The sequence below is a fragment of the Pogona vitticeps genome, chromosome W (assembly GCF_051106095.1).
Source record: "Pogona vitticeps strain Pit_001003342236 chromosome W, PviZW2.1, whole genome shotgun sequence".
In the NCBI taxonomy this organism is placed as follows: domain Eukaryota; kingdom Metazoa; phylum Chordata; class Lepidosauria; order Squamata; family Agamidae; genus Pogona; species Pogona vitticeps.
The window spans coordinates 3,100,602-3,128,567 of NC_135798.1; the positions used below are offsets into that span (position 1 = coordinate 3,100,602).

At 42.4% G+C, this 27,966-nt stretch overlaps 1 protein-coding gene across 1 annotated transcript in view; it reads left to right on the forward strand.

The window, feature by feature from the left end:
• Positions 1–27,966, forward strand: part of LOC144585039 (uncharacterized) — a 41,659-nt gene that overhangs the window by 11,661 nt on the left and 2,032 nt on the right. Inside the window, 2 exon segments of the mRNA XM_078382479.1 lie at positions 8,593–9,694; positions 18,877–18,883. Coding sequence (XP_078238605.1) covers positions 8,593–9,694; positions 18,877–18,883 — 1,109 coding nt within the window.

The following is a 27,966-nucleotide window of genomic DNA, read 5'->3' on the forward strand; positions in this document are numbered from 1 at the left end:
TACCTTGAATCTATGGTTAAAATTAACTAACTTGCTTATTTTTCTGTATACTCATAGAGAACAAATGTGTTACTGGTTACTATTAATCAACTTATTTACTTGTCTATATATTGATAGAGATAGGCATTACTGTTATGAATTTAATACTTTGTTAAGATAGATTTAAGTTCACATGTAGTCTTGTTAACCTTTCATAATCAAATGTTAAGTTAGTAGCAAAATAAGAACTCTAATAGTTCTGTATTTTCTATATTTAAGGGGGGGCGTGTCATGAATTTGATTATGAAAATAGAATAGAGTTGTATTTCATAGGATTTATTTCAGAGCTGCAACGAAAAAGCTAGAAATCTGCTTGTGTCCAGGTGCTAATTAGAGAAAAAGTTGCCAAGCTTCCCATAGGAGAGAGCAGCCTGAATATTGACAGCAGGACTGGCAGTTCTTCTCCAGCTAAAGAAAAAAAAAAGTCAAGATGACCGTTATCTTATCAAAACTCCAACTAACAAGGACACAAATGCTTAATTTAAGAAAGATGGGTGAAGAAGGACTGAGAAGGAGAGGACGGAGAAGAGAGATGGGCGAGAGTTTGCTTTCACGACAGCCAGAGACGACACACGGAGAGAGACGCGTCTGGCAGAACTTTAAACAGAAGACTGTGTAAGAATGTTTAAGATATAGCTAGACTGTTTATTATTTTCACTTTATAGAGGAAATGACTGGTGGCTAAGGCTGGGGGTTATTTTGGAAATAATTTGGAAATACTGAATGACGTTAAAATGAGCTTGTTGAAATGATACCTTTTGTAATAAAATATAAAAAGACAAATTGTCTGTAAGCTGTCTCCTTGTTTAGACCAAGCTACTGTAGTAAATTGGATATTTTAGAACTAGGATTGTTTTGATCTGGCCACATTACGCTACCAAATGAGGGTCCTAAAGTAATAAAAGAGGAAGAGCAGACCTTCCAGATTGTTTAATTAAAATCGAGACAGACTTGGGTGAAGGAGTGAGAAGTCGCCTAGAGCAAAATTACAGGACCCGATTTTGCAGGCAATAGGGACTGATCATTCTGAATCCCTCCCTGTCTCGTGTAAAGGCAGTTCTAAGGAATGCTTTTACCACAGAATAGACTTGGTGTATGAGTGCCAGTGGGACACCCTGGGTGAGACAAGGACTCATCTCAATCCAAATAGGGGTACATTGGACTTATAACCTCTCTATTCCGGCTTTCAGATTCTCTTAGGAGGACTGTTGAAGCTTACAACATCCAAGAACCCGCATTGGGGCGAAACCACATAAATGCATGGAATGTGGAAAGAGCTTTAGTCAGAGCTCCTGATAAGTTAAGAAGCCATAAGGAGCTCATTCAATTTTGTGCTGGTTTCCACTGGAAAGAATAAACAACAAAATGCTGAAGTAATGCAAAACAGAGAAAAAAGAGAATAAATGGAGTACATTTTGAAGTGCCTCTTGTGATGTCATCTTCACTCTTAAGTTGCGTGTTCCCGTGTCCCTGTCGGGCACACCTGTTGGACATGATCTCTATGCTGAGTGTTCATGGCTGTAAAATTCAGGTTCTGTTTGCTTTGGCTTATTTTATATAACTTTACAGCATGAATGTGGGGTATTTGCTTCTGTAGCCGGGATTCAAAAAAAAAAAAGTTCCAGTATTGCTGCACAATGTTGTGCCTGTGTTGCCAGCAGGAGAAAAAGTTGCCAAGCTTCCCATAGGAGAGGGCAGCCTGAATATTGACAGCAGGACTGGGAGCAGTGAAGATGGTCTACCCAGGACACTCTCTCTTCTGTTCACTGCCACCCACACTTGCTGAAAAACAGCCATGACCTTTGAACTTGGGTTTGGGAGAGAATCGGTGGACTGTCAGACTGTCAGCTTCTGGGATTTCCCCTTGTGGGATGTCACTCTGTGAACGGTAGTGGTGCTGGAGGACTCCTGCTCCACCTCTTGGCCACTGGAGTGTACAGAACATATGAGTGTTTGCTCACGAGTCCACTCTCAGCCTGACCACCCTTAAGCAAAGGGGCAGCAACGAATGCTCTGCCTGACCTGCTTTTATACCAACTTCAGCCCCTACAATCCCAGGCGCCTGCCCGTGGCTACAGCAGCCTCAAACTTTCCCAGTGAATCAGCTTCAGGGTTTTGGCTGACCTACACGCAGTTTGTTTCTCTGGCTTTCCTATGTGAGTACGTTGAAGAATTAAATTTACTGAATTTCTCAGTGACCTGATCTATACGAACATTTTGACATAAAATTCCTGTACGTAACCTCCACCTCCTAGCTTCTTTATAATCACATGTACCCTTAAAATTCATATTTACCAATATGTGATCTGCTACTTTTATTAACCCTACGTCTGTCTTACAAACTCTAAATCACAATCACTAGATGCAAATATATATAATCTATCCTAAAATAACATAGATGCTGATGAATAAAAAGTAAACTAATTTACATCTCCTTTCACTTCTCTCCAAAAATCCTGCATGTCAGTTCTATTTATCAGTTTATTTCATATGATAATATTATACCTTGTTTCATTCTTGGTAGGGTTTAATTTATCTTCCTCTTCATCCATTAACATTTATCTTTATTTATCAAGACTTTAAACCATTCCATTTTAGCATCCTATCTCCATTTGGTCCCATACTCTGATGACATACCCCAGCAAAGCAACACCCAATTTTCCTTTAAAAAAACCCTAATCCATAAACCCTCACTGCAACATTTAATAATATTTCCCCTCTCTTTTTGGCAGGATCCTACCTGGCCACGGTCAAGTGCAAAGTCCTGCACCTTGGAAAAAGAAACCACTTGCACACTTGGCTCAGAAAAACTATGAGCGAGAGGGATGTTGGAATTGTTGTAGATCTCAAGCTAAATATGAGCCAACAGTGGCTTTTTATTAATCCAGGTTCTCCAGCTCTTCCTTCCCTTTCTCTTTTCATGGGTTCACCATTTTCAATATATTTATGGATTTGCAATGCCTTTAAATAAAGTACTGTACAGTGGAAGAAATTTGCAAGTAAACCATGGAACTTTTCCAGTAAAACCTCAATTCTAATCAAACCCTCTCCTTGTATTTCTGAGTAAGCTGGCTGGATAGCTCTGTGGTTTAAATATCTGGTTGCAGAACCAGAGGTTCCTTGCTGTGTCTCCCACGGATAAGGTCAGCTTGTGTGGCCTTTGGAAAACTGCAAGGTCCCAGAACCAGGGAATGGGGAACGACTTTTGAGTATTCTCTACCTAGAAACCCCCGAAAAAAGGGTTGCCATCAGTCAGAATTGACTTGATGGCCCATGTTTAATAGTATTTTGGATAGTGGTTAATATTAATCAACTATATTTTCCCGTCACTGGCCCTTTGGGAAGTATCAATTCAGGCAAGGGGAGTCCAATGTTGTTTGCACAATACGGCAAATTTTTCAAATGTTGCCAGTCAAGCCTTCAGGAGACATATGCCTTTCAAAGGAGTCAAAGACAGAGCAAATTTTTGGTTTGACCTCCAGTTAGATTCTGCTCTCTGCTATATTCTCAAGACATCTCCTTTTTTCTCTATCAGGTAACACACGATGGCCAGAATTATACTTCTTCTGGCCCCGAAAACAGTCAAGGGTGAAGCTGGGAAGAAAAGCTTGGAAAAACCCATGAGCTAAAGGAGAAATGGCTTAAACGCCTGAAGTGTGGAGAAAGATTCAGACCAGTGCCACTAGTTCAGTTTAAAGAACTCACCCTGGGGAGAAATGATACAAAAACAGTCCCGATTTGTCACAGATTTTACCTTCATCCAAACAGCTGCGGTTGGACTCATATTTTTCACCCCGTCCTTCAACACCGACTACAACACCGTCGTCACGAAGAGCTCCTTCTACCAACATGGCCCAGAAGGACCATATCCTTTCATCTACTCTTCCTCCCAAACAATCCTGTACCAAGCAGCTGCCTAGTGAGAATTCTCTCCTGGACTGTGATGTTATAGAACTTGTGAAACATTACTCTACATTAACTGCAAGAACGGTTTCCCAGATTTTTTCTCAGCTTACTTTTCTTACAGATTTCTTAAAGGGCCCACGCCCTAGTTTTCCACAGTCTCCATCTTGCCTCCATAGAACATCGGACAAACCTAACTCTGACGTTTGCAAGGCAATTCCTCCTTGCCTCCTTCCTGATGGATGTCTTCCTCAAGCTCCTCCTAAATCCACAATGCACTTGGTCTATGTTCCTTATGCTGCTGTTATTACAGTCTGTCCCCCTAGCGGTTTCACAAGCTGTCCACGCTGGTCTAGAACCTTCCTGGCGAAGAGACATCTCGCCTTCCTTTTAAAAGTGAATACCCGGAACATCGATCTCTCCAGGATTGAGACTTTGTCAACATCCTATCACTCAACTAGACTACTGCTGACCTTTCATTCGAATTATGTTCCTGGGATGCTATTCTCGTCTGTGAACCTATTACGACATTGGGGTATTACCCCTCACCGCTTCTTCAAGAATACCATCACTGCCAAGCTTATTTCAACGAAAGCTTCTCTGCAATCTCCTTCCATTGGCGCCTCTCCCTCGCCCAAGAGGACAAACTCGTCTCGAACTCTCAGATCTATTCACCCTCCCTCGGATTCCTTGCTGCTTGCCTTTACTTCGCCGATCCCTCCATCTCCAACGAGTGATGAAGCACCCCATGCCTCTAGGCTGATGGACCACCTGACATCTCCCTTGATCCCCTCTTCCTCCATCCTGCAACACTCCTCTATTTCTCAGGAGAAGCCTCAAGACCTCATCTCAGATCTCCAGCCGGACACTGTGTCTGCCTCAATCCAACTGGAAGCTTGTGACTGCCTTCCTGCATGCTCCAATCCTCCTGCTGCTTCTCCTCCCCATATTCCCCTATCTCCCGCATGTATTGTCAACCGGGGTGCCTCAACCAGCTCTTTCGCATTGGTCGACGCTATGTCCCAGAAACCCCCTCCACTTAATTTTGATTTTACCAACCTTATTCCTGCACTAGATGCTCCAGCCTCACCCTCTGACCCTGCCCGTCCTCTAGTCCCTGACCCCATTCTGCCTTCTGTGAATTCCTCCCCTCTTCTAGACTCTAACACTGCCTCCTGCAGACTGACTGTTCCCCCCCTGGCCCCCCCATCTCCCCAACCCTCCCTCCAACTGATCTCTTGGAATATAGGTGGCTGGAGAAAAAAAGCCTCGGATAAAGATCTGCTTAAGTTTCTCTCTAGCTTTGATATTATTCTCCTACAGGAGACCTGGTTATTAGCCCCTCCATCTATCCCGCGTTTTTCTACTTACCATCTCCCGGCTGTTAAATCTAAATCAAGTGGGCGCCCCTCCCCAGGTCTTTGTTGCTTTTTTAAACCCTCCTCCCTATTTAACCTCATTTCCATCCCTTCCCCCTCATCCTATATTCAAATTTTCCTCCTTCAGTACGGCGAATTTAAAATTCTACTTCTTAACCTTTATTTCCCGCCTCCATCCTCTTCTCTGAATAGCACCTGGATGGAGGTAGAGAATCTTTTCAATCTTAATCTGGAAGCTAATCCATCTGCCCATATTTTGATCTTGGGGGACTTTAATACCCGGTTAGGACCCAATAATTCTGCTCTAACCAAACAAATAAATTTGGAGTTTGATGAGTCGTTTCCCCCCTGGCTCAATTGCCCAAGGACTTCCAGAGACAAGATTATCACTCCTCATGCTACCTTTTTAATCAATCTCTGCCTCAACCTTCATATTGCCATCCTCAATGGCACATGGGGTAAGGACATTCCTGGGGAATATACCCATCTTTCTATTAGGGGACCAAGCGTAATTGATTACGCCATTGCTTCTCCAGCCCTCCTCCCTTTTCTCTCTGATTTCTCTGTTGGAGCCCGTGCCGACAGTGATCACTTGCCTCTTCTTTTGTCCCTAACCTTTCCCTCTTCGCTTCCCTCCCCTCTAACCCCCCCTTCACAACTTTCCTCCCGTCTTCAATGGTCTCCTAAAACAGAAACTGACTTCTTTTCTTGGACTCTACTACCAGAGATTTCCAATCTTAACCGTACCATTGCTACAACTGACTCTATCTCTACAGCTATTACCTCCTACAACACTCTTCTTGACTCCTTAGTTATCTCTCTTAGCAGTCCAACTAACCTCCCTTCTCATAACCGAGCTACCTCTTGGTTTGATTCTCACTGTTGGCAGGCTAAGAAGCAAGTTAGGTCCCTCTTTCACTCCTTCCGCCTTAACCCTACCCCAGCCTCTTTACATCTCTACCTTATTGCCAGAAGATCCTGCTTATTATTCCTAGACTCAAAAAAACATCTTTCCGCCCAACGCAAGTGGTCTGACCTGCTTCAAGCAATTCTATCACATAATTACAAGTCCTTCTGGTCTCTGGTTTCTTCCTCCACTACTTCCTTTTCTCCCGATCCTTCCTCCTCTATCTCTTTGGAGGTATGGATAGCCCACTTCTCTACAATTTTTTTCTCCCCGAATTCTAACCCCTCTCCCGATTCCTCACTGCAGGCCCTCTCTGATTGGCCTCCCGTTACCTCTGATGAAATATTGGATTTAATCAGCTCATTGAAATCTGGTAAGGCTCCAGGCCCAGATCAAATCCTCACTGAGATTCTGACCAGTAACCCTCACTGGTGGTCTCACTACTTGGCCAATCTCTTCACTTTAGTTAACCACTCTGGTATCTTTCCCAACTCCTGGTTAATTTCCACCCTGATCCCAATATTTAAAAAAGGTGATCCCTCCCTACCCAGTAACTACCGTCCAATCAGTCTTTTATCCTATATTGGCAAACTCTATTCAAAACTTCTTCTTTCCAAACTTTCTGCTTGGGCCTCTTCCATCAATCTTCCGGGGAAAGAGCAAATAGGCTTTCGCTCTGGAGCCTCCACCCTTGATCACGCTCTTCTTTTGTCTCATCTAGCAGAAAAATACTCCATCCACCATAAATCTAGACTGTTCGCCGCTTTTGTAGATCTTCAAGGTGCCTTTGACTCCGTTAACAGATCTCTTTTATGGGACAAACTATCCCAATGGGGCATTGACCCTCGACTACTCTTTCTGCTTAGGCGCCTTCATTCTTCAAACTCATGCCAGATCCGTCTTCCAAACTCCAATATTCTATCTGATAGGTTTCAAGTCAACAGGGGTGTCCGTCAAGGGTGCATATTAGCCCCCTTAATGTTTAACTTGTTCTTAGCAGATCTTCCCCCTTTCTTATCTAAAGCTGCCAACTCTTCCCCTTCTCTTAATGGTGCCCCTCTTTCAGTCCTCCTTTACGCAGATGATGCAGTCCTGCTCTCCCTTTCCAAAGCCGGCCTGCGTCTCCTTTTAGCCAAATTTCAAGATTACTGTTCCGTTAATGATCTTTGTATAAATTCCTCCAAAACAAAAATAGTTGTTTTTTCTAAATCTAGTCCTTTGTCTTTTTGGTCAGTCGGTACACACTCCTACCAGCAAGTGCCAACATTTAAATACCTTGGGCTCACTTTTCACCACAAACTAAACTGGACTCCACATAAAAAACTGGTTATTTCCACATCAACTACCCAACTCAATGCAATTTCAAAATTTCATTATCTTTCGGGCAACCAATTTATCCCAGCAGCCATGCATATTTTTCAGTGTAAGCTCCTATCCCACCTTTTTTATGGGGTGCCCATCTGGATAGAGGCCGTAAACCATGACATTGATTCCATTGCTGCTGCTTTTTTCAGAAAGATCTTAGGTGTTCCCAATATGATCCGCCTCTCCACCATGGTACTCGAATTGGGAACCCACCTTCCGTCTACCCTTGCCTGGGTTACCACCTTCAAATACTGGCTCCGCATCCATCTCCACTCTAACTCTCTCCTTTTTGATCTTCTTAGTGATTCTTACACATCGAAATGGTTCCAACTGATCGATTCTAAACTTCTCTCTTTAGGACTGAATCTAGAATCCCTTTTCGATCTTGGATTACAACAGGCCCATTCCTTGATCAAACACAAACTTTGGCAGCTCGAGTATGAGACACTTTCAGCCGATTTGAACCCCACCTGTTCTCCCCTTTTTTTCAGTCTTCCTCCTTCCCTAGGACGTCCTTCCAACTACTTCTCTTTACTGACTAATCCTGACCAGAGAAGAGCATTTATGCAAGCTCGTCTGAATATCTTCCCATCGGCGGTCCATGTAGGCCGTTTCTCCAAGATTCCCCGTGCAAATAGGCTCTGTTTCTTCTGTCATACTTTACCAGATTCCCTGGATCATATTTTATTTCACTGCCCGGCTCATTCTTCTTTGAGAAAGCTCTGTCTTGAACCGTGGCTTTCTCTTTTTCCCAACTCCCTAGTTTTTTTCCTGAGCGATTCTTGTCCTTTGATTACATCTGCCGTTGCTGGCTATCTATTGGAAATTTCTGTTTTAACCCATAATCTATGATATTCCCCGTTGCTTTGAGAGTATTTTTCACCTTACTTTTCCCTTTGATTATTGTTTGTTTGTACCTATGTTTTCCTGTCGTCTGTTCATATGCCAATAAAGGTATCGAAATCGAAATCGAATCGATACAAAAACATGAAATGTGAAAAGAGTTTCAGCGGGAGAAGAAATCTGCGTTCACATCAAAGGACCCATACTGGGGAGAAACCACATAAATGCATGGAATGTGGAAAGAGCTTTAGTTGCAGTGGTAACCTTACATCACATCAAAGGACCCACACTGGGGAGAAACCACATAAGTGCATGGAATGTGGAAAGAGCTTTAGTCACAGTAGTGACCTTAAGGTACATCAAAGGACCCACACTGGGGAGAAACCACATAAATGCAAGGAATGTGGAAAGAGCTTTAGTCACAGTGGTGACCTTAAGGTACATCAAAGGACCCACACTGGGGAGAAACCACATAAATACATGGAATGTGGAAAGAGCTTTAGTCACAGTGGTAATCTTAGGTTACATCAAAGGACCCACACTGGGGAGAAACCACATAAATGCATCGAATGTGGAAAGAGCTTTAGTCGCAGTGGTGACCTTACGTCACATCAAAGGACCCACACTGGGGAGAAACCACATAAATGCATGGAATGTGGAAAGAGCTTTAGTCGCAGTGGTAATCTTAGGTTACATCAAAGGACCCACACTGGAGAGAAACCATATTAATGCATGGAATGTGGAAAGAGCTTTAGTCTCAGCGGTTACCTTACGTCACATCAAAGGACCCACACTGGGGAGAAACCACATATATGCATGGAATGTGGAAAGAGGTTTAGTCGCAGTGATGCCCTTACGTCACATCAAAGGTCTCACACTGGGGAGAAACCACATAAATGCATGGAATGTGGAAAGAGCTTTAGTGACAGGGGTCAGCTTAGGATACATCAAAGGACCCACACTGGGGAGAAACCACATAAATGCATGGAATGTGGAAAGAGCTTTTCTCAGAGTGGTCAGCATAGGGTACAACAAAGGACCCACAATGGGGAGAAAACATATAAATGCATGGAATGTGGAAAGAGCTTTAGTCGCAGTGGTGACCTTACGCCGCATCTAAGGACCCACACTGGGGAGAAACCACATAAATGCATGGAATGTGGAAAGAGCTTTAGTCAGAGTGGTAACCTTAGGGTACATCAAAGGACCCACACTGGGGAGAAACCACATAAATGCATGGAATGTGGAAAGAGCTTTAGTCTCAGTGGTCACCTTAGGGTACATCAAAGGTCTCACACTAGGGAGAAACCACATAAATGAATGGAATGAGCTTTAGTCGCGGTGATGCCCTTAGGTTACATCAAGGAACCTGCACTGGGGAGAAACCACATGAATGCATGGAATGTGGAAAGAGCTTTGTCATGTTTTACCATTTGTTTTAAAAAACGCCGGTGCTTCATTTCAGAGGATAGACAAGCTTTTGCATGGTCTTACATTTGCTAGTGTTTATCTTGATGATATTGCAGTTTTCAGTTCTGATTTTGAATCTCACATGTCACACATTGAAAGTGTGTTGTCTAGAATCCAGCAAGCAGGATTGACAGTCAAAGCGACTAAATGTCAGTGGATGCAGGGAAAAGTCATGTACTTGGGTCATTTAATTGGACAAGGAGAAATCCAGCCTTTGCAAGCCATAAATGATTGGCCTATTCCTACAACTAAAAAACAAGTTCAATCCTTTTTGGGCCTATTTGGCTATTAAAGAAAATTCATTCCTGATTTCAGTTATTTGGCAACGCCTTTGACAGAGCTAACTAAGAAAAGACAGCCTGTCAAGGAAAAATGGACACCTGAGTGTCAAGGTGCTTTTGAAGCCTTAAAGGCAAAGTTTAGTGCTGCACCTATACTAAAATCACCTGACTTTGACATACCATTCATTCTACAAACAGATGCTTTAGATTTGAGTCTTGGAGCTGTACTGTTACAGAAAGGGGAAGATGGGATTCCTAATCCAATCTCATATTTCTCCAGAAAACTCTTAGAAAGAGAAAGAAATTACTCAGTTCCAGAAAAAGAGGCCTTATCTATTATCTGGTCTCTTAATCTTCTTAGGCCTTATCTGTGGGGATGTAAATTCACTCTGCAGACAGATCATAGAGCTTTGGTTTGGTTGCAGAAGATGAAATCTCACAATCAGAAATTGCTGAGATGGCATTTGGCATTACAAGATTTTGATTTTGAAGTTCAGCACATTCTTGGAAAGTTGAATGTTGTGGCAGATGGTCTTTCCAGAATGTATTGTGAAGATCAAGATGTGACAGACCGTTGAAACACTGTTAATGTTTCACTGTTTCACTACTGATATGTTCCTGAGCACATGTAGAGTGCGTACTGTATTGAGTATTACTAACATGACTGTTTTTCTATTTTTCAGATAGTAGAAGTGCTTAACCTAAAGAATGTATTTACATGTTGCTGTTAGAATGTTTTTCTACCTCAATGCTTTGCTAGATTAAATGCTATTTTGAATGTGTTAAAGTTCATCATTAGTATTTGCACTATGTAACCAGCTAATTACTGCTTATTATTGTAATTAGTAGCCAAAAATGGAAACTAGATTTCCTGTTTCAGATTTTTGGAACTCCCAGAGGTGGCATGTCATGGTTTAGGTTATTAAGACTAAAATGTGATTTACTAATGGGATTTGAAGTCATGGAATTTTGTAGAAGGAATCCATATTGGTCTGTGTTAGCATAACTGGATGCTTCGCGAAGCTGTTTCTCCTAGAGCTAACTGGAATTTTCCATGAAGCTGCCTTGGCCAGAGACAATAAGGAGCCAAGACACATCATCAGGACAAAGGACAACAACACCTGCACATCCCGTGGGAAATGAAGGTGGAGTGTGAAGAGACAGCCCTTTATGCTGATTGGTTAACATCACAGAACAGTGGAGAAGAAGGGTGGTCCCAGCATGAAAGAAAAATGGCGAATGGAGACGGAGAGAGCTTGGATTTTTGGAATGATTTTAGTATTGATTTTAGGATGGAGTTTTGAGTTCCAAATGCTAGTTTTTGCTGTTATGCTAGGATGTAGTTCAGAGAAAGCATACAGAAAAGGGGACTATGCCTAGCTTACTTTCTAAGCTAGTTTTAGAGTTTTTTATTTTATTTTTGTAGCTGGAATTTGCTAAGATTCTAACTGCTGTTATTCATGGAAATCTACTGGAATGCTATGCTTTTGCAACAAACTGAATATCTCTAAATTCTTTATTTTTCTAATAAAACAATAATTCTTAAAATCCTAAATTTGGTCTCTTGAACAGCAAATCTGAAATACTAAGTGACAGGCCACAGAGATGCTACTTGAGTCCATTACCACCGTGAGTTTTGTTTGTCTTGACAGACTTTAAAACTCATGATTTCTAGCTTTGGTTGTTCTCAATTAATTGCTCATTAGAACAGACTTGGGAAAAGGGTAAGTGGTACTGCCTGGCTGGGTTGCCTGGACTCTGCTCAAATGTTTTAGGAGTACACTTACACCTGGAACCTCTCTGTTCAAGCATCAGGTGTTCTTTTAGAAGCCCCTGGGTGCTCGCAAACTTTATTCAGAGTGGTAAGCTTAGGTTACATCTGTCATGATGTACAGTAGGTTATTGAAGCTAGAATGTAATTTCTAAATGGGATTTGCAGTCATGGAATGATGTAGAAGGAATCCATTTTCGGTCTGTGTCATTTTTACTAGAAGCATCGAGATGCTGTTTTTCTTCACAGCCAGCTAGCAATGTTATCTTGCAGTTAGCTTGGCCAAGGCCAAAGAAAGAGCCAAAACGTAGGGAAAATGGAAACAGCACCTGCAGTCCCATGCGAAAGGAAGGCGGAGAGAGAGACGAGCAGTCCTTTGTCCTGATTGGTGAGCAGAGTGAAGAGAGAAGAAGGGGGGTTTCTTATGGGAGTTTCCAGTATTTTGCTAGGATGTAGTTCTTAGTAGGAGAATGGAAAGGAGGGCTCTGCCTTACCTATTCCTTATCTAGTGAGTATTTTTCTTAGATAGTGATTTTATTATTTTATTTTTGTAGCTGGAGTTTGCTAAGTTTCTAATTGCCTTAGTTATGGAAATGATTTTGAATGCTATGCTTTGCAATAAACTGAATTCAACTAAATATTTTTCTAATAAAACAATTATACTTAAGAACTTTTGTTTGGTGTCTTGAACAGACAACCTGTTACCATACTTAATTTGATTTTCTAACAGGCCACAAACTATGGTGCTTTGAGTCCAGTATTTTCTTGAGTTCTCGGAGTTCTGAATGACTCTAAGACTCATGATTATATTTTGGTTTCTCAATGATTTTAAATTGGGAATATGTAATGAATTTGATTATGAAAATAGAATAGAGTTGTATTTCATAGGATTTATTTCAGAGCTGCAACGAAAAAGCTAGAAATCTGCTTGTGTCCAGGTGCTAATTAGAGAAAAAGTTGCCAAGATTCCCATAGGAGAGAGCATCCTGAATATTGACAGCAGGACTGGCAGTTCTTCTCCAGCTAAAGAAAAAAAAAAGTCAAGATGACCGTTATGTTATCAAAACTCCAACTAACAAGGACACAAAGGCTTAATTTAAGAAAGATGGGCGAAGAAGGACTGAGAAGGAGAGGACGGAGAAGAGAGATGGGGGAGAGTTTGCTTTCACGACAGCCAGAGACGACACACGGAGAGAGACGCGTCTGGCAGAACTTTAAACAGAAGACTGTGTAAGAATGTTTATTTAAGATATAGCTAGACTGTTTATTATTTTCACTTTATAGAGGAAATGACTGGTGGCTAAGGCTGGGGGTTATTTTGGAAATAATTTGGAAATACTGAATGACGTTAAAATGAGCTTGTTGAAATGATACCTTTTGTAATAAAATATAAAAAGACAAATTGTCTGTAAGCTGTCTCCTTGTTTAGACCAAGCTACTGTAGTAAATTGGATATTTTAGAACTAGGATTGTTTTGATCTGGCCACATTACGCTACCAAATGAGGGTCCTAAAGTAATAAAAGAGGAAGAGCAGACCTTCCAGATTGTTTAATTAAAATCGAGACAGACTTGGGTGAAGGAGTGAGAAGTCGCCTAGAGCAAAATTACAGGACCCGATTTTGCAGGCAATAGGGACTGATCATTCTGAATCCCTCTCTGTCTCATGTAAAGGCAGTTCTAAGGAACGCTTTTACCACATGGTGGCATCTTGGGATCTGAGTCTCACGTGCCGTGTTTACAGTATAGTAGCAGATGGGATTTGATTTACAAGCCATCATGGCTGTGTTTGGATACAAATCCATGTGCTGTGTTTATGCCATGCTGACAGCTTAAATATTTGCAGCTTGGGTTGCGCTTTGCTCAAGGGCTGAATTAGCGCTGGTAATTGTTTTATGAAGGCAGATGTGTGAGCAAGCAGATACACACTGCTAAATAAAGGACAAGAGAAACTTCTCTGGCGTGAGCTTCAGAGCAAAGCAGGGAAGGTTGTAAATTATTGTGACTGGAGAAGACTCCTATGCAGAAAGCTCAGGCTAAAGTGATGCAAGGAGAGATTCTGCCAGTGGCTTAAGAGTTCTAAGGAACAAGCATTGTGCTGTTTAAAAAGTGCCAGCTCGTTTCACTCAGGTGACAGAGTGGCAAAATTATTTTGAGTGTAGCAGGAGTCTATAAGGAGCAGCCAGGATAATAAAAGTAATTTAAAAGTGATTAAATAAAGTTTAAAAAGGAAAATTTCCTACCCCAAGCCAGAGCCAAAAGGATTTCCTGAAGGGAAAGTAGGATTAGTCAAAGCTGACAGTTTAATTGTTTTATTGCTCCTCCCGTGCTTTGGTGGATAAGGAGATGTTGGAAGCAGTGGAACACTGGGAAGTAGATAACCCAGAGGATGAAGAAGATGCCCAAAGAATAATAGAAGCAAATCCAGAAGTTGTTAAACCTAAAGTGAAGCCAAGAAAGGCACAGCAGTACACTGGGGCGGAACAAGTTCCAACTCAGTAGGACCTGCTAACAGGAGAAATAACCATGCAGAGGGGAACAGCTGGAGCAGAGGCCAGCAGCAGTCCAGTAGATGCAAAGGATATAAGTCTCAGGTTGCAAGAATAGCTTACCCTGATGATGGCAGACTTCCTGAGTTGCCAGAAACAATGGGTGAATGCACACACAGCTAGTGAACTTCAAGCAAGAAGATACCACGAAATGAAACTACAGATTTTAAAGACGGAAATTGCTGAGAAACAACAAGCCAGAGACTCAATATCTAACATTGACAGGAGAAACCTACCATATTACCAAGAGGGCGATGACATTTTTTCATTTTTATCACTTTTTGAATTTTTGTGTGCTGATCTGAATGTGCCAACACAATTATATTTAAAACTTCTACGATCTCAAGTTTCCTTGGAGTTAGCCACCATTTTAGCAAGAAGTTCCAGCCAAAATTTAACTTGGGAACAGTTTAAAATTTTGGTTTACCAAAGAGAAGGTTTTACACCAGAACTGCTAAGGCAACAGTTTAGAAAATTGAGGAAGACCCCTCAAATGAGTTATTCTGCCCTTGCTGATCAAATAGAGGTGTTAGGCGACCGTTGGTTAGAGGCTGCCAAGGTCAATACATTCAAGGACTTAAGAATGCTACTGTATATAGAACATTTTCTAAATTTAGTACCACCAGAGTTAAAGAGTAGCTTATTGGAGAAAAATTGCACAGACCTCCAAACGTTGGCGCTCAAAACCGATGAATTAATTTCCTTCAAGAAGAGTGAACCTATTACCAGAGTTAGGCCTATTCCAGAAGTGCCTAGGAGGCAGAGCCTATATGAAGCTAAGAAAACAGTGGTTCCTGAACCAAGACAGTCTTTTGCTGGAGAGCAAAGAAGCATGGACACTAGCCAGATTAGTTTACCCTTGGCTTGTTTCCATTGTGGAGGAGCCCATTTAAAGAAAGATTGTCCAAGACTGTCCATATCAGATAACCAAGACGGGAAGCAAGTTGGTAAACCACCCTTACCTGCCCCACGAAAATTCCGACAGACACCCTTACCCACACCAAGAAAATTCAAGAAGGCACCCATACCCACTCCACGGAAATTCAAGCCAACGACCCCTAAAGTGATTTATCTCAGTGCAACATCTCTAGAAATACCAGAAGAACAACCAGCAGAACCACATGTAATTAATCAACTATGTAATGTGCCACCCCAGAGACAAGGAGTCGATCCAAATTTTTCTGAAACCAGTGAAATGCAAGCAACGGAGCCAAGGTTTGTGCCAAGGATAATGGGATTACGAGTAGCTCAAGTCTCTACAACAGTAAACCAACAGACATCCTCAGGGGAGAAATTTTCAGTTATAGAGCCCAGTAGCATCCTACCGGAAGAACAGTTATATTGGTCACTGAAAAGTTTTTCGGAACCGGTAACCCTACATTTTTCTACAGGAGATTTGACCATAATCGCCTCTAGGGATACCGCCTGTCGCGACTGCCACCTCCTCCTACGTCACCACAAGAGATGACAGGTCACGATCCTTCACACACACACACACAACTTCGCTGCCACCAACCACACATAAACCTGACACTTCAGACTTAGTATGGATTTCAAAATAAAAATGATGATTTATTGAATACAAAAATAAAATGGAAATCACTGAGTAAAAGAATCACTTGTCACACTATATTTCTCAGACCTTAACCCTGCACAGTTCTTGGTTACTTAACACTCTATTACTCAATTACCTAACCTATATCTAACCCTGTCTACAGATCTTCTTTCAAGCCCTCTCTCAACCCTCTCTCTCTCTCTCTAACTCTCCAACTCTCCCAACTAACTTTCCCCTCTTTGCACTCCCCCCTTATATACAAAAACTCCACCCCTTTAAGACCCACCTCCTGCCCTGCCATAGGCTAGGAAACTCCAGCCTTAGCCAAGACAGGCAGGTGACGTCATGGCACACATCACATACCTTCCCCCTTTAATAAGTTGTTTTGTGGGGGAAAGCTAAGGTGCTTTTTCCCCAAAACAACTGCAACCAACATCAAGCATTACATTTATTAACACAGTTTAATATAACTACAGTATTCAAATATACTTACACTTCCGCCATACAGGTATATAAAAACATGCAATGCATAACATTTATCATAACACAACACATAACTGTCCAAACATTTTACATTGCCATATACCATGCACAGAGTCCATAAGTTCTTCAGATGTCGTCTTCCGGTCTTCTGGATAAGGCGTCAGCCACACAGTTTATAGTCCCTCTGACCACCTTAACCTCGAAATCATAGTCCTGCAAAAGAAGCGCCCACCTCATCGGTTTACTGTTCTGTGATTTCATAGTCCGCAACCACGACAGAGGTGAGTGATCAGTGCACAAGGTAAAATGTCGACCCCAGACATAAGCCTTCAACTTCCGGATCGCGAAGATGATCGCCAAACATTCTTTCTCGATGGTAGAAAGATTCTTCTCCCTGGGAAGCAACTTCTTGCTCAGGTACGCCACCGGATGTTGGTCTCCGCTGTCATCCTGTTGGCACAGTACCGCTCCCACACCGGCATTAGACGCATCCGTGTAGATGATGAACTCTCTGTTGAAGTCAGGAGCATGCAGCACTGGATGGTTGGTTAGAGCATCTTTCAGCTGTCCAAACGCCATCTCGCACTTTTCCGACCAGGAAACGCTGTTGCTGCTCTGCTTCTTTGTCAGGTCTGATAAAGGTGCCGCAATCTCACTGAAACCGGGTATAAACTTTCTGTAATACCCTGCCAGACCTAAAAAGGACCTCACTTTCTTTTTAGTGGTAGGTCTGGGCCAATTCAGGATTGCTTCTACCTTGGCCTCTAAAGGTTTGATTAGGCCTCCTCCCACTATGTGACCTAGGTACTTCATCTCTGAGTTACCTAGCTGACACTTACTAGCTTTAACAGGGTATACCAACAGATATGGCTAGGCTTGTTACTGTAATCTCTAATGGCTTCTGCCCCTTCACCGGGCCTCTTGCCAGATTTAGAGCTACTTTAATTTTCTGCCCTTGGCTCTACTTCCAAAATCCACCACAGCTTCACCTTCTCTCAGGTTCTGTAGTTCACTAGAGAAATCCCAAATCTTCGCTGCCCTTGGTCTGTCTGTCTCTTCCGAGTTCTCCCAACTCTGGACTCTCAGACCAAGTCACAACAGCCTCCTCCTTTGGGCCAATCTCCCTCACAAAATGGACCTTCTAGAGCTCATAGTTCCCTCACTCTGAAGTTTAGGTGCCTCTCTACTAGATCTGCTCCCCCCTGGAGACAAATCCTAGAGAGTTACCCACACCCCACTTCAGGTGCACCTAACTGAAATCCTTTTGCTCTGGTCACACTAGCCAAGGCTTTTCTGGGCAACTGGGCTACTGGACAACTCGTATCCCACACGCTGGCACCAGTTTTGTCGCGACTGCCACCTCTTCCTACGTCACCACAAGAGATGACAGGTCACGATCCTTCACACACACAACTTCGCTGCCACCAACCACACATAAACCTGACACTTCAGACTTAGTATGGATTTCAAAATAAAAATGATGATTTATTGAATACAAAAATAAAATGGAAATCACTGAGTAAAAGAATCACTTGTCACACTATATTTCTCAGACCTTAACCCTGCACAGTTCTTGGTTACTTAACACTCTATTACTCAATTACCTAACCTATATCTAACCCTGTCTACAGATCTTCTTTCAAGCCCTCTCTCAACCCTCTCTCTCTCTCTCTAACTCTCCAACTCTCCCAACTAACTTTCCCCTCTTTGCACTCCCCCCTTATATACAAAAACTCCACCCCTTTAAGACCCACCTCCTGCCCTGCCATAGGCTAGGAAACTCCAGCCTTAGCGAAGACAGGCAGGTGACGTCATGGCACACGTCACACCACCGCAGATATCTCATCAATCAACAAACCGTTTGTAGATTCGGAACTAATCTTAAATAACCTGAGATGTCCAGTAAAAACTTATGGATCCGTAGAAATAATCGAGAGATTCGTACCATTAGTCTACGTGCAAATTAGCTACAAAAATTGGAAAGGCGCAAAATATCTATTAATGCATGAAGGTAAACCCGATTTCTTGATAGGCAACGACCTGGGGTTTCTTAATCACCAACATACTGAAAAATCCACATCAATACAAGCTGTAACAAGGTCTCAAAGCAAAACAATGCAACATGTACCAACTGAAGAAGACTCGGAGGATGACTCAGAGGAACAATTAACACAGCTGCAGCAGCACCTTGAGAACGAACTAGATAGTACAACCAAAACAATAACAGAACCAGAGGATCTACCTGTAACAATGGGATCCGAAGTATTCAAACAGAAGCAGATGGTAGACCCTACGTTGGATTCTTTGAGGTCACAAGCCGACGATTATGCCAGACAACCGGTACAACAAAAAGTATCCTTTTTGTGGGGGGAAAATGGATTGTTATACCGGGAATATTCCCCAAAATCGAACGAACAGGCGGAACCAGTACAACAACTAGTCATTCCAAGAGAGTACAGGGGAAAAATTCTACAAATGGCTCACGATAATCCAAGTAGCGGACATCTGGGAATCCAAAAAACGTTAAGCCGGATTTCACAACATTTTTATTGGCCCGGAATTTCTAAAACCGTCAAGGACTGTGTTAGTACCTGTGATTACTGTCAAAGAACAGGGAAACAGACTGATTGTACAAAAGCTAATATGCAACTAACTGAAATTCCCGATCAAGTGTTCCAAATTCTTCAAATGGACGTACTAGGACCTTTTGTACCCACGAAGTCGAAGAAAAAATACATAATATCGTTCATCTGTCAAGCCAGCAGATGGATCGAGGCATACGCCATCAGCAATCTTTCGGCCCAAACTATTGCTAGAGTTGTAGTGGATTTATGCTCTAGAATAGGGATACCAACTCAAATTATTTGCGATCAAGCCGGTGCTTTTAAAAGCGAATTGATGAGCCGAATTTGTGAGATTAGCGGAATTAAATTTAACTTTAGCATTCCTTATCATCCAGAATCTCACGGAATGGTGGAAAGAGGACAACAAACCTTGTTGAGGATGATTAAAACCCTAGTCCAAGAATATGGGAACATTTGGGACGAACTATTACCTTTTGTTTTGTTTGCGTACAGAAGTGCACCTCATGTTTCTCTGGGAGGTTTTTCGCCGAGTGAGGTAGTGTTTGGGAAAAACCTACAAGGACCATTAGATCTACTGCGATCAGACTGGGAAGGTGTGGTCAGAAGTAGCACGGTTCCAGTTGCGGATTTCGTCCGGAAACTACAAGAAAAACTCCTAGCAGTGCAAGAATTAGCAAGAGACAATTTGCTGAAAGCCGAAACAAAACAAAAATACTATCATGACAAGAAGGCCCGTCACCGAGAGTTTGCAGTGGGTGATTTGGTATTGGTACTAAACCCGCTCAGACCTTCAAAATTGGAAGTAGTTTGGGAAGGTCCAGGGGAAATCATACAAAAAGTGGGAAATTTGAATTATCTTGTGAAAATGTTAAATTCATCCAAGAAACCAATTATGTATCATGTAAATTGTTTAAAAATGTATAGAGACAGATCAGCAATGGTGTATCAGTGTCAGGTGGCGTGTTTTAAACCAGATAATGAACCTACGGACATGGTAACTAAATGGGGTAAAAGTCAAAAGATTGTTCCTAATAATTCTAATTGTAACAATGTGGGGAGAAAAATCGAACATAATGTAACAGATCGTTGAAAAATGGTATGCTGTTATATGGTTACCTTGAATCTATGGTTAAAATTAACTAACTTGCTTATTTTTCTGTATACTCATAGAGAACAAATGTGTTACTGGTTACTATTAATCAACTTATTTACTTGTCTATATATTGATAGAGATAGGCATTACTGTTATGAATTTAATACTTTGTTAAGATAGATTTAAGTTCACATGTAGTCTTGTTAACCTTTCATAATCAAATGTTAAGTTAGTAGCAAAATAAGAACTCTAATAGTTCTGTATTTTCTATATTTAAGGGGGGGCGTGTCATGAATTTGATTATGAAAATAGAATAGAGTTGTATTTCATAGGATTTATTTCAGAGCTGCAACGAAAAAGCTAGAAATCTGCTTGTGTCCAGGTGCTAATTAGAGAAAAAGTTGCCAAGCTTCCCATAGGAGAGAGCAGCCTGAATATTGACAGCAGGACTGGCAGTTCTTCTCCAGCTAAAGAAAAAAAAAAGTCAAGATGACCGTTATCTTATCAAAACTCCAACTAACAAGGACACAAATGCTTAATTTAAGAAAGATGGGTGAAGAAGGACTGAGAAGGAGAGGACGGAGAAGAGAGATGGGCGAGAGTTTGCTTTCACGACAGCCAGAGACGACACACGGAGAGAGACGCGTCTGGCAGAACTTTAAACAGAAGACTGTGTAAGAATGTTTAAGATATAGCTAGACTGTTTATTATTTTCACTTTATAGAGGAAATGACTGGTGGCTAAGGCTGGGGGTTATTTTGGAAATAATTTGGAAATACTGAATGACGTTAAAATGAGCTTGTTGAAATGATACCTTTTGTAATAAAATATAAAAAGACAAATTGTCTGTAAGCTGTCTCCTTGTTTAGACCAAGCTACTGTAGTAAATTGGATATTTTAGAACTAGGATTGTTTTGATCTGGCCACATTACGCTACCAAATGAGGGTCCTAAAGTAATAAAAGAGGAAGAGCAGACCTTCCAGATTGTTTAATTAAAATCGAGACAGACTTGGGTGAAGGAGTGAGAAGTCGCCTAGAGCAAAATTACAGGACCCGATTTTGCAGGCAATAGGGACTGATCATTCTGAATCCCTCCCTGTCTCGTGTAAAGGCAGTTCTAAGGAATGCTTTTACCACAGAATAGACTTGGTGTATGAGTGCCAGTGGGACACCCTGGGTGAGACAAGGACTCATCTCAATCCAAATAGGGGTACATTGGACTTATAACCTCTCTATTCCGGCTTTCAGATTCTCTTAGGAGGACTGTTGAAGCTTACAACATCCAAGAACCCGCATTGGGGCGAAACCACATAAATGCATGGAATGTGGAAAGAGCTTTAGTCAGAGCTCCTGATAAGTTAAGAAGCCATAAGGAGCTCATTCAATTTTGTGCTGGTTTCCACTGGAAAGAATAAACAACAAAATGCTGAAGTAATGCAAAACAGAGAAAAAAGAGAATAAATGGAGTACATTTTGAAGTGCCTCTTGTGATGTCATCTTCACTCTTAAGTTGCGTGTTCCCGTGTCCCTGTCGGGCACACCTGTTGGACATGATCTCTATGCTGAGTGTTCATGGCTGTAAAATTCAGGTTCTGTTTGCTTTGGCTTATTTTATATAACTTTACAGCATGAATGTGGGGTATTTGCTTCTGTAGCCGGGATTCAAAAAAAAAAAAGTTCCAGTATTGCTGCACAATGTTGTGCCTGTGTTGCCAGCAGGAGAAAAAGTTGCCAAGCTTCCCATAGGAGAGGGCAGCCTGAATATTGACAGCAGGACTGGGAGCAGTGAAGATGGTCTACCCAGGACACTCTCTCTTCTGTTCACTGCCACCCACACTTGCTGAAAAACAGCCATGACCTTTGAACTTGGGTTTGGGAGAGAATCGGTGGACTGTCAGACTGTCAGCTTCTGGGATTTCCCCTTGTGGGATGTCACTCTGTGAACGGTAGTGGTGCTGGAGGACTCCTGCTCCACCTCTTGGCCACTGGAGTGTACAGAACATATGAGTGTTTGCTCACGAGTCCACTCTCAGCCTGACCACCCTTAAGCAAAGGGGCAGCAACGAATGCTCTGCCTGACCTGCTTTTATACCAACTTCAGCCCCTACAATCCCAGGCGCCTGCCCGTGGCTACAGCAGCCTCAAACTTTCCCAGTGAATCAGCTTCAGGGTTTTGGCTGACCTACACGCAGTTTGTTTCTCTGGCTTTCCTATGTGAGTACGTTGAAGAATTAAATTTACTGAATTTCTCAGTGACCTGATCTATACGAACATTTTGACATAAAATTCCTGTACGTAACCTCCACCTCCTAGCTTCTTTATAATCACATGTACCCTTAAAATTCATATTTACCAATATGTGATCTGCTACTTTTATTAACCCTACGTCTGTCTTACAAACTCTAAATCACAATCACTAGATGCAAATATATATAATCTATCCTAAAATAACATAGATGCTGATGAATAAAAAGTAAACTAATTTACATCTCCTTTCACTTCTCTCCAAAAATCCTGCATGTCAGTTCTATTTATCAGTTTATTTCATATGATAATATTATACCTTGTTTCATTCTTGGTAGGGTTTAATTTATCTTCCTCTTCATCCATTAACATTTATCTTTATTTATCAAGACTTTAAACCATTCCATTTTAGCATCCTATCTCCATTTGGTCCCATACTCTGATGACATACCCCAGCAAAGCAACACCCAATTTTCCTTTAAAAAAACCCTAATCCATAAACCCTCACTGCAACATTTAATAATATTTCCCCTCTCTTTTTGGCAGGATCCTACCTGGCCACGGTCAAGTGCAAAGTCCTGCACCTTGGAAAAAGAAACCACTTGCACACTTGGCTCAGAAAAACTATGAGCGAGAGGGATGTTGGAATTGTTGTAGATCTCAAGCTAAATATGAGCCAACAGTGGCTTTTTATTAATCCAGGTTCTCCAGCTCTTCCTTCCCTTTCTCTTTTCATGGGTTCACCATTTTCAATATATTTATGGATTTGCAATGCCTTTAAATAAAGTACTGTACAGTGGAAGAAATTTGCAAGTAAACCATGGAACTTTTCCAGTAAAACCTCAATTCTAATCAAACCCTCTCCTTGTATTTCTGAGTAAGCTGGCTGGATAGCTCTGTGGTTTAAATATCTGGTTGCAGAACCAGAGGTTCCTTGCTGTGTCTCCCACGGATAAGGTCAGCTTGTGTGGCCTTTGGAAAACTGCAAGGTCCCAGAACCAGGGAATGGGGAACGGCTTTTGAGTATTCTCTACCTAGAAACCCCCGAAAAAAAGGGTTGCCATCAGTCAGAATTGACTTGATGGCCCATGTTTAATAGTATTTTGGATAGTGGTTAATATTAATCAACTATATTTTCCCGTCACTGGCCCTTTGGGAAGTATCAATTCAGGCAAGGGGAGTCCAATGTTGTTTGCACAATACGGCAAATTTTTCAAATGTTGCCAGTCAAGCCTTCAGGAGACATATGCCTTTCAAAGGAGTCAAAGACAGAGCAAATTTTTGGTTTGACCTCCAGTTAGATTCTGCTCTCTGCTATATTCTCAAGACATCTCCTTTTTTCTCTATCAGGTAACACACGATGGCCAGAATTATACTTCTTCTGGCCCCGAAAACAGTCAAGGGTGAAGCTGGGAAGAAAAGCTTGGAAAAACCCATGAGCTAAAGGAGAAATGGCTTAAACGCCTGAAGTGTGGAGAAAGATTCAGACCAGTGCCACTAGTTCAGTTTAAAGAACTCACCCTGGGGAGAAATGATACAAAAACAGTCCCGATTTGTCACAGATTTTACCTTCATCCAAACAGCTGCGGTTGGACTCATATTTTTCACCCCGTCCTTCAACACCGACTACAACACCGTCGTCACGAAGAGCTCCTTCTACCAACATGGCCCAGAAGGACCATATCCTTTCATCTACTCTTCCTCCCAAACAATCCTGTACCAAGCAGCTGCCTAGTGAGAATTCTCTCCTGGACTGTGATGTTATAGAACTTGTGAAACATTACTCTACATTAACTGCAAGAACGGTTTCCCAGATTTTTTCTCAGCTTACTTTTCTTACAGATTTCTTAAAGGGCCCACGCCCTAGTTTTCCACAGTCTCCATCTTGCCTCCATAGAACATCGGACAAACCTAACTCTGACGTTTGCAAGGCAATTCCTCCTTGCCTCCTTCCTGATGGATGTCTTCCTCAAGCTCCTCCTAAATCCACAATGCACTTGGTCTATGTTCCTTATGCTGCTGTTATTACAGTCTGTCCCCCTAGCGGTTTCACAAGCTGTCCACGCTGGTCTAGAACCTTCCTGGCGAAGAGACATCTCGCCTTCCTTTTAAAAGTGAATACCCGGAACATCGATCTCTCCAGGATTGAGACTTTGTCAACATCCTATCACTCAACTAGACTACTGCTGACCTTTCATTCGAATTATGTTCCTGGGATGCTATTCTCGTCTGTGAACCTATTACGACATTGGGGTATTACCCCTCACCGCTTCTTCAAGAATACCATCACTGCCAAGCTTATTTCAACGAAAGCTTCTCTGCAATCTCCTTCCATTGGCGCCTCTCCCTCGCCCAAGAGGACAAACTCGTCTCGAACTCTCAGATCTATTCACCCTCCCTCGGATTCCTTGCTGCTTGCCTTTACTTCGCCGATCCCTCCATCTCCAACGAGTGATGAAGCACCCCATGCCTCTAGGCTGATGGACCACCTGACATCTCCCTTGATCCCCTCTTCCTCCATCCTGCAACACTCCTCTATTTCTCAGGAGAAGCCTCAAGACCTCATCTCAGATCTCCAGCCGGACACTGTGTCTGCCTCAATCCAACTGGAAGCTTGTGACTGCCTTCCTGCATGCTCCAATCCTCCTGCTGCTTCTCCTCCCCATATTCCCCTATCTCCCGCATGTATTGTCAACCGGGGTGCCTCAACCAGCTCTTTCGCATTGGTCGACGCTATGTCCCAGAAACCCCCTCCACTTAATTTTGATTTTACCAACCTTATTCCTGCACTAGATGCTCCAGCCTCACCCTCTGACCCTGCCCGTCCTCTAGTCCCTGACCCCATTCTGCCTTCTGTGAATTCCTCCCCTCTTCTAGACTCTAACACTGCCTCCTGCAGACTGACTGTTCCCCCCCTGGCCCCCCCATCTCCCCAACCCTCCCTCCAACTGATCTCTTGGAATATAGGTGGCTGGAGAAAAAAAGCCTCGGATAAAGATCTGCTTAAGTTTCTCTCTAGCTTTGATATTATTCTCCTACAGGAGACCTGGTTATTAGCCCCTCCATCTATCCCGCGTTTTTCTACTTACCATCTCCCGGCTGTTAAATCTAAATCAAGTGGGCGCCCCTCCCCAGGTCTTTGTTGCTTTTTTAAACCCTCCTCCCTATTTAACCTCATTTCCATCCCTTCCCCCTCATCCTATATTCAAATTTTCCTCCTTCAGTACGGTGAATTTAAAATTCTACTTCTTAACCTTTATTTCCCGCCTCCATCCTCTTCTCTGAATAGCACCTGGATGGAGGTAGAGAATCTTTTCAATCTTAATCTGGAAGCTAATCCATCTGCCCATATTTTGATCTTGGGGGACTTTAATACCCGGTTAGGACCCAATAATTCTGCTCTAACCAAACAAATAAATTTGGAGTTTGATGAGTCGTTTCCCCCCTGGCTCAATTGCCCAAGGACTTCCAGAGACAAGATTATCACTCCTCATGCTACCTTTTTAATCAATCTCTGCCTCAACCTTCATATTGCCATCCTCAATGGCACATGGGGTAAGGACATTCCTGGGGAATATACCCATCTTTCTATTAGGGGACCAAGCGTAATTGATTACGCCATTGCTTCTCCAGCCCTCCTCCCTTTTCTCTCTGATTTCTCTGTTGGAGCCCGTGCCGACAGTGATCACTTGCCTCTTCTTTTGTCCCTAACCTTTCCCTCTTCGCTTCCCTCCCCTCTAACCCCCCCTTCACAACTTTCCTCCCGTCTTCAATGGTCTCCTAAAACAGAAACTGACTTCTTTTCTTGGACTCTACTACCAGAGATTTCCAATCTTAACCGTACCATTGCTACAACTGACTCTATCTCTACAGCTATTACCTCCTACAACACTCTTCTTGACTCCTTAGTTATCTCTCTTAGCAGTCCAACTAACCTCCCTTCTCATAACCGAGCTACCTCTTGGTTTGATTCTCACTGTTGGCAGGCTAAGAAGCAAGTTAGGTCCCTCTTTCACTCCTTCCGCCTTAACCCTACCCCAGCCTCTTTACATCTCTACCTTATTGCCAGAAGATCCTGCTTATTATTCCTAGACTCAAAAAAACATCTTTCCGCCCAACGCAAGTGGTCTGACCTGCTTCAAGCAATTCTATCACATAATTACAAGTCCTTCTGGTCTCTGGTTTCTTCCTCCACTACTTCCTTTTCTCCCGATCCTTCCTCCTCTATCTCTTTGGAGGTATGGATAGCCCACTTCTCTACAATTTTTTTCTCCCCGAATTCTAACCCCTCTCCCGATTCCTCACTGCAGGCCCTCTCTGATTGGCCTCCCGTTACCTCTGATGAAATATTGGATTTAATCAGCTCATTGAAATCTGGTAAGGCTCCAGGCCCAGATCAAATCCTCACTGAGATTCTGACCAGTAACCCTCACTGGTGGTCTCACTACTTGGCCAATCTCTTCACTTTAGTTAACCACTCTGGTATCTTTCCCAACTCCTGGTTAATTTCCACCCTGATCCCAATATTTAAAAAAGGTGATCCCTCCCTACCCAGTAACTACCGTCCAATCAGTCTTTTATCCTATATTGGCAAACTCTATTCAAAACTTCTTCTTTCCAAACTTTCTGCTTGGGCCTCTTCCATCAATCTTCCGGGGAAAGAGCAAATAGGCTTTCGCTCTGGAGCCTCCACCCTTGATCACGCTCTTCTTTTGTCTCATCTAGCAGAAAAATACTCCATCCACCATAAATCTAGACTGTTCGCCGCTTTTGTAGATCTTCAAGGTGCCTTTGACTCCGTTAACAGATCTCTTTTATGGGACAAACTATCCCAATGGGGCATTGACCCTCGACTACTCTTTCTGCTTAGGCGCCTTCATTCTTCAAACTCATGCCAGATCCGTCTTCCAAACTCCAATATTCTATCTGATAGGTTTCAAGTCAACAGGGGTGTCCGTCAAGGGTGCATATTAGCCCCCTTAATGTTTAACTTGTTCTTAGCAGATCTTCCCCCTTTCTTATCTAAAGCTGCCAACTCTTCCCCTTCTCTTAATGGTGCCCCTCTTTCAGTCCTCCTTTACGCAGATGATGCAGTCCTGCTCTCCCTTTCCAAAGCCGGCCTGCGTCTCCTTTTAGCCAAATTTCAAGATTACTGTTCCGTTAATGATCTTTGTATAAATTCCTCCAAAACAAAAATAGTTGTTTTTTCTAAATCTAGTCCTTTGTCCTTTTGGTCAGTCGGTACACACTCCTACCAGCAAGTGCCAACATTTAAATACCTTGGGCTCACTTTTCACCACAAACTAAACTGGACTCCACATAAAAAACTGGTTATTTCCACATCAACTACCCAACTCAATGCAATTTCAAAATTTCATTATCTTTCGGGCAACCAATTTATCCCAGCAGCCATGCATATTTTTCAGTGTAAGCTCCTATCCCACCTTTTTTATGGGGTGCCCATCTGGATAGAGGCCGTAAACCATGACATTGATTCCAT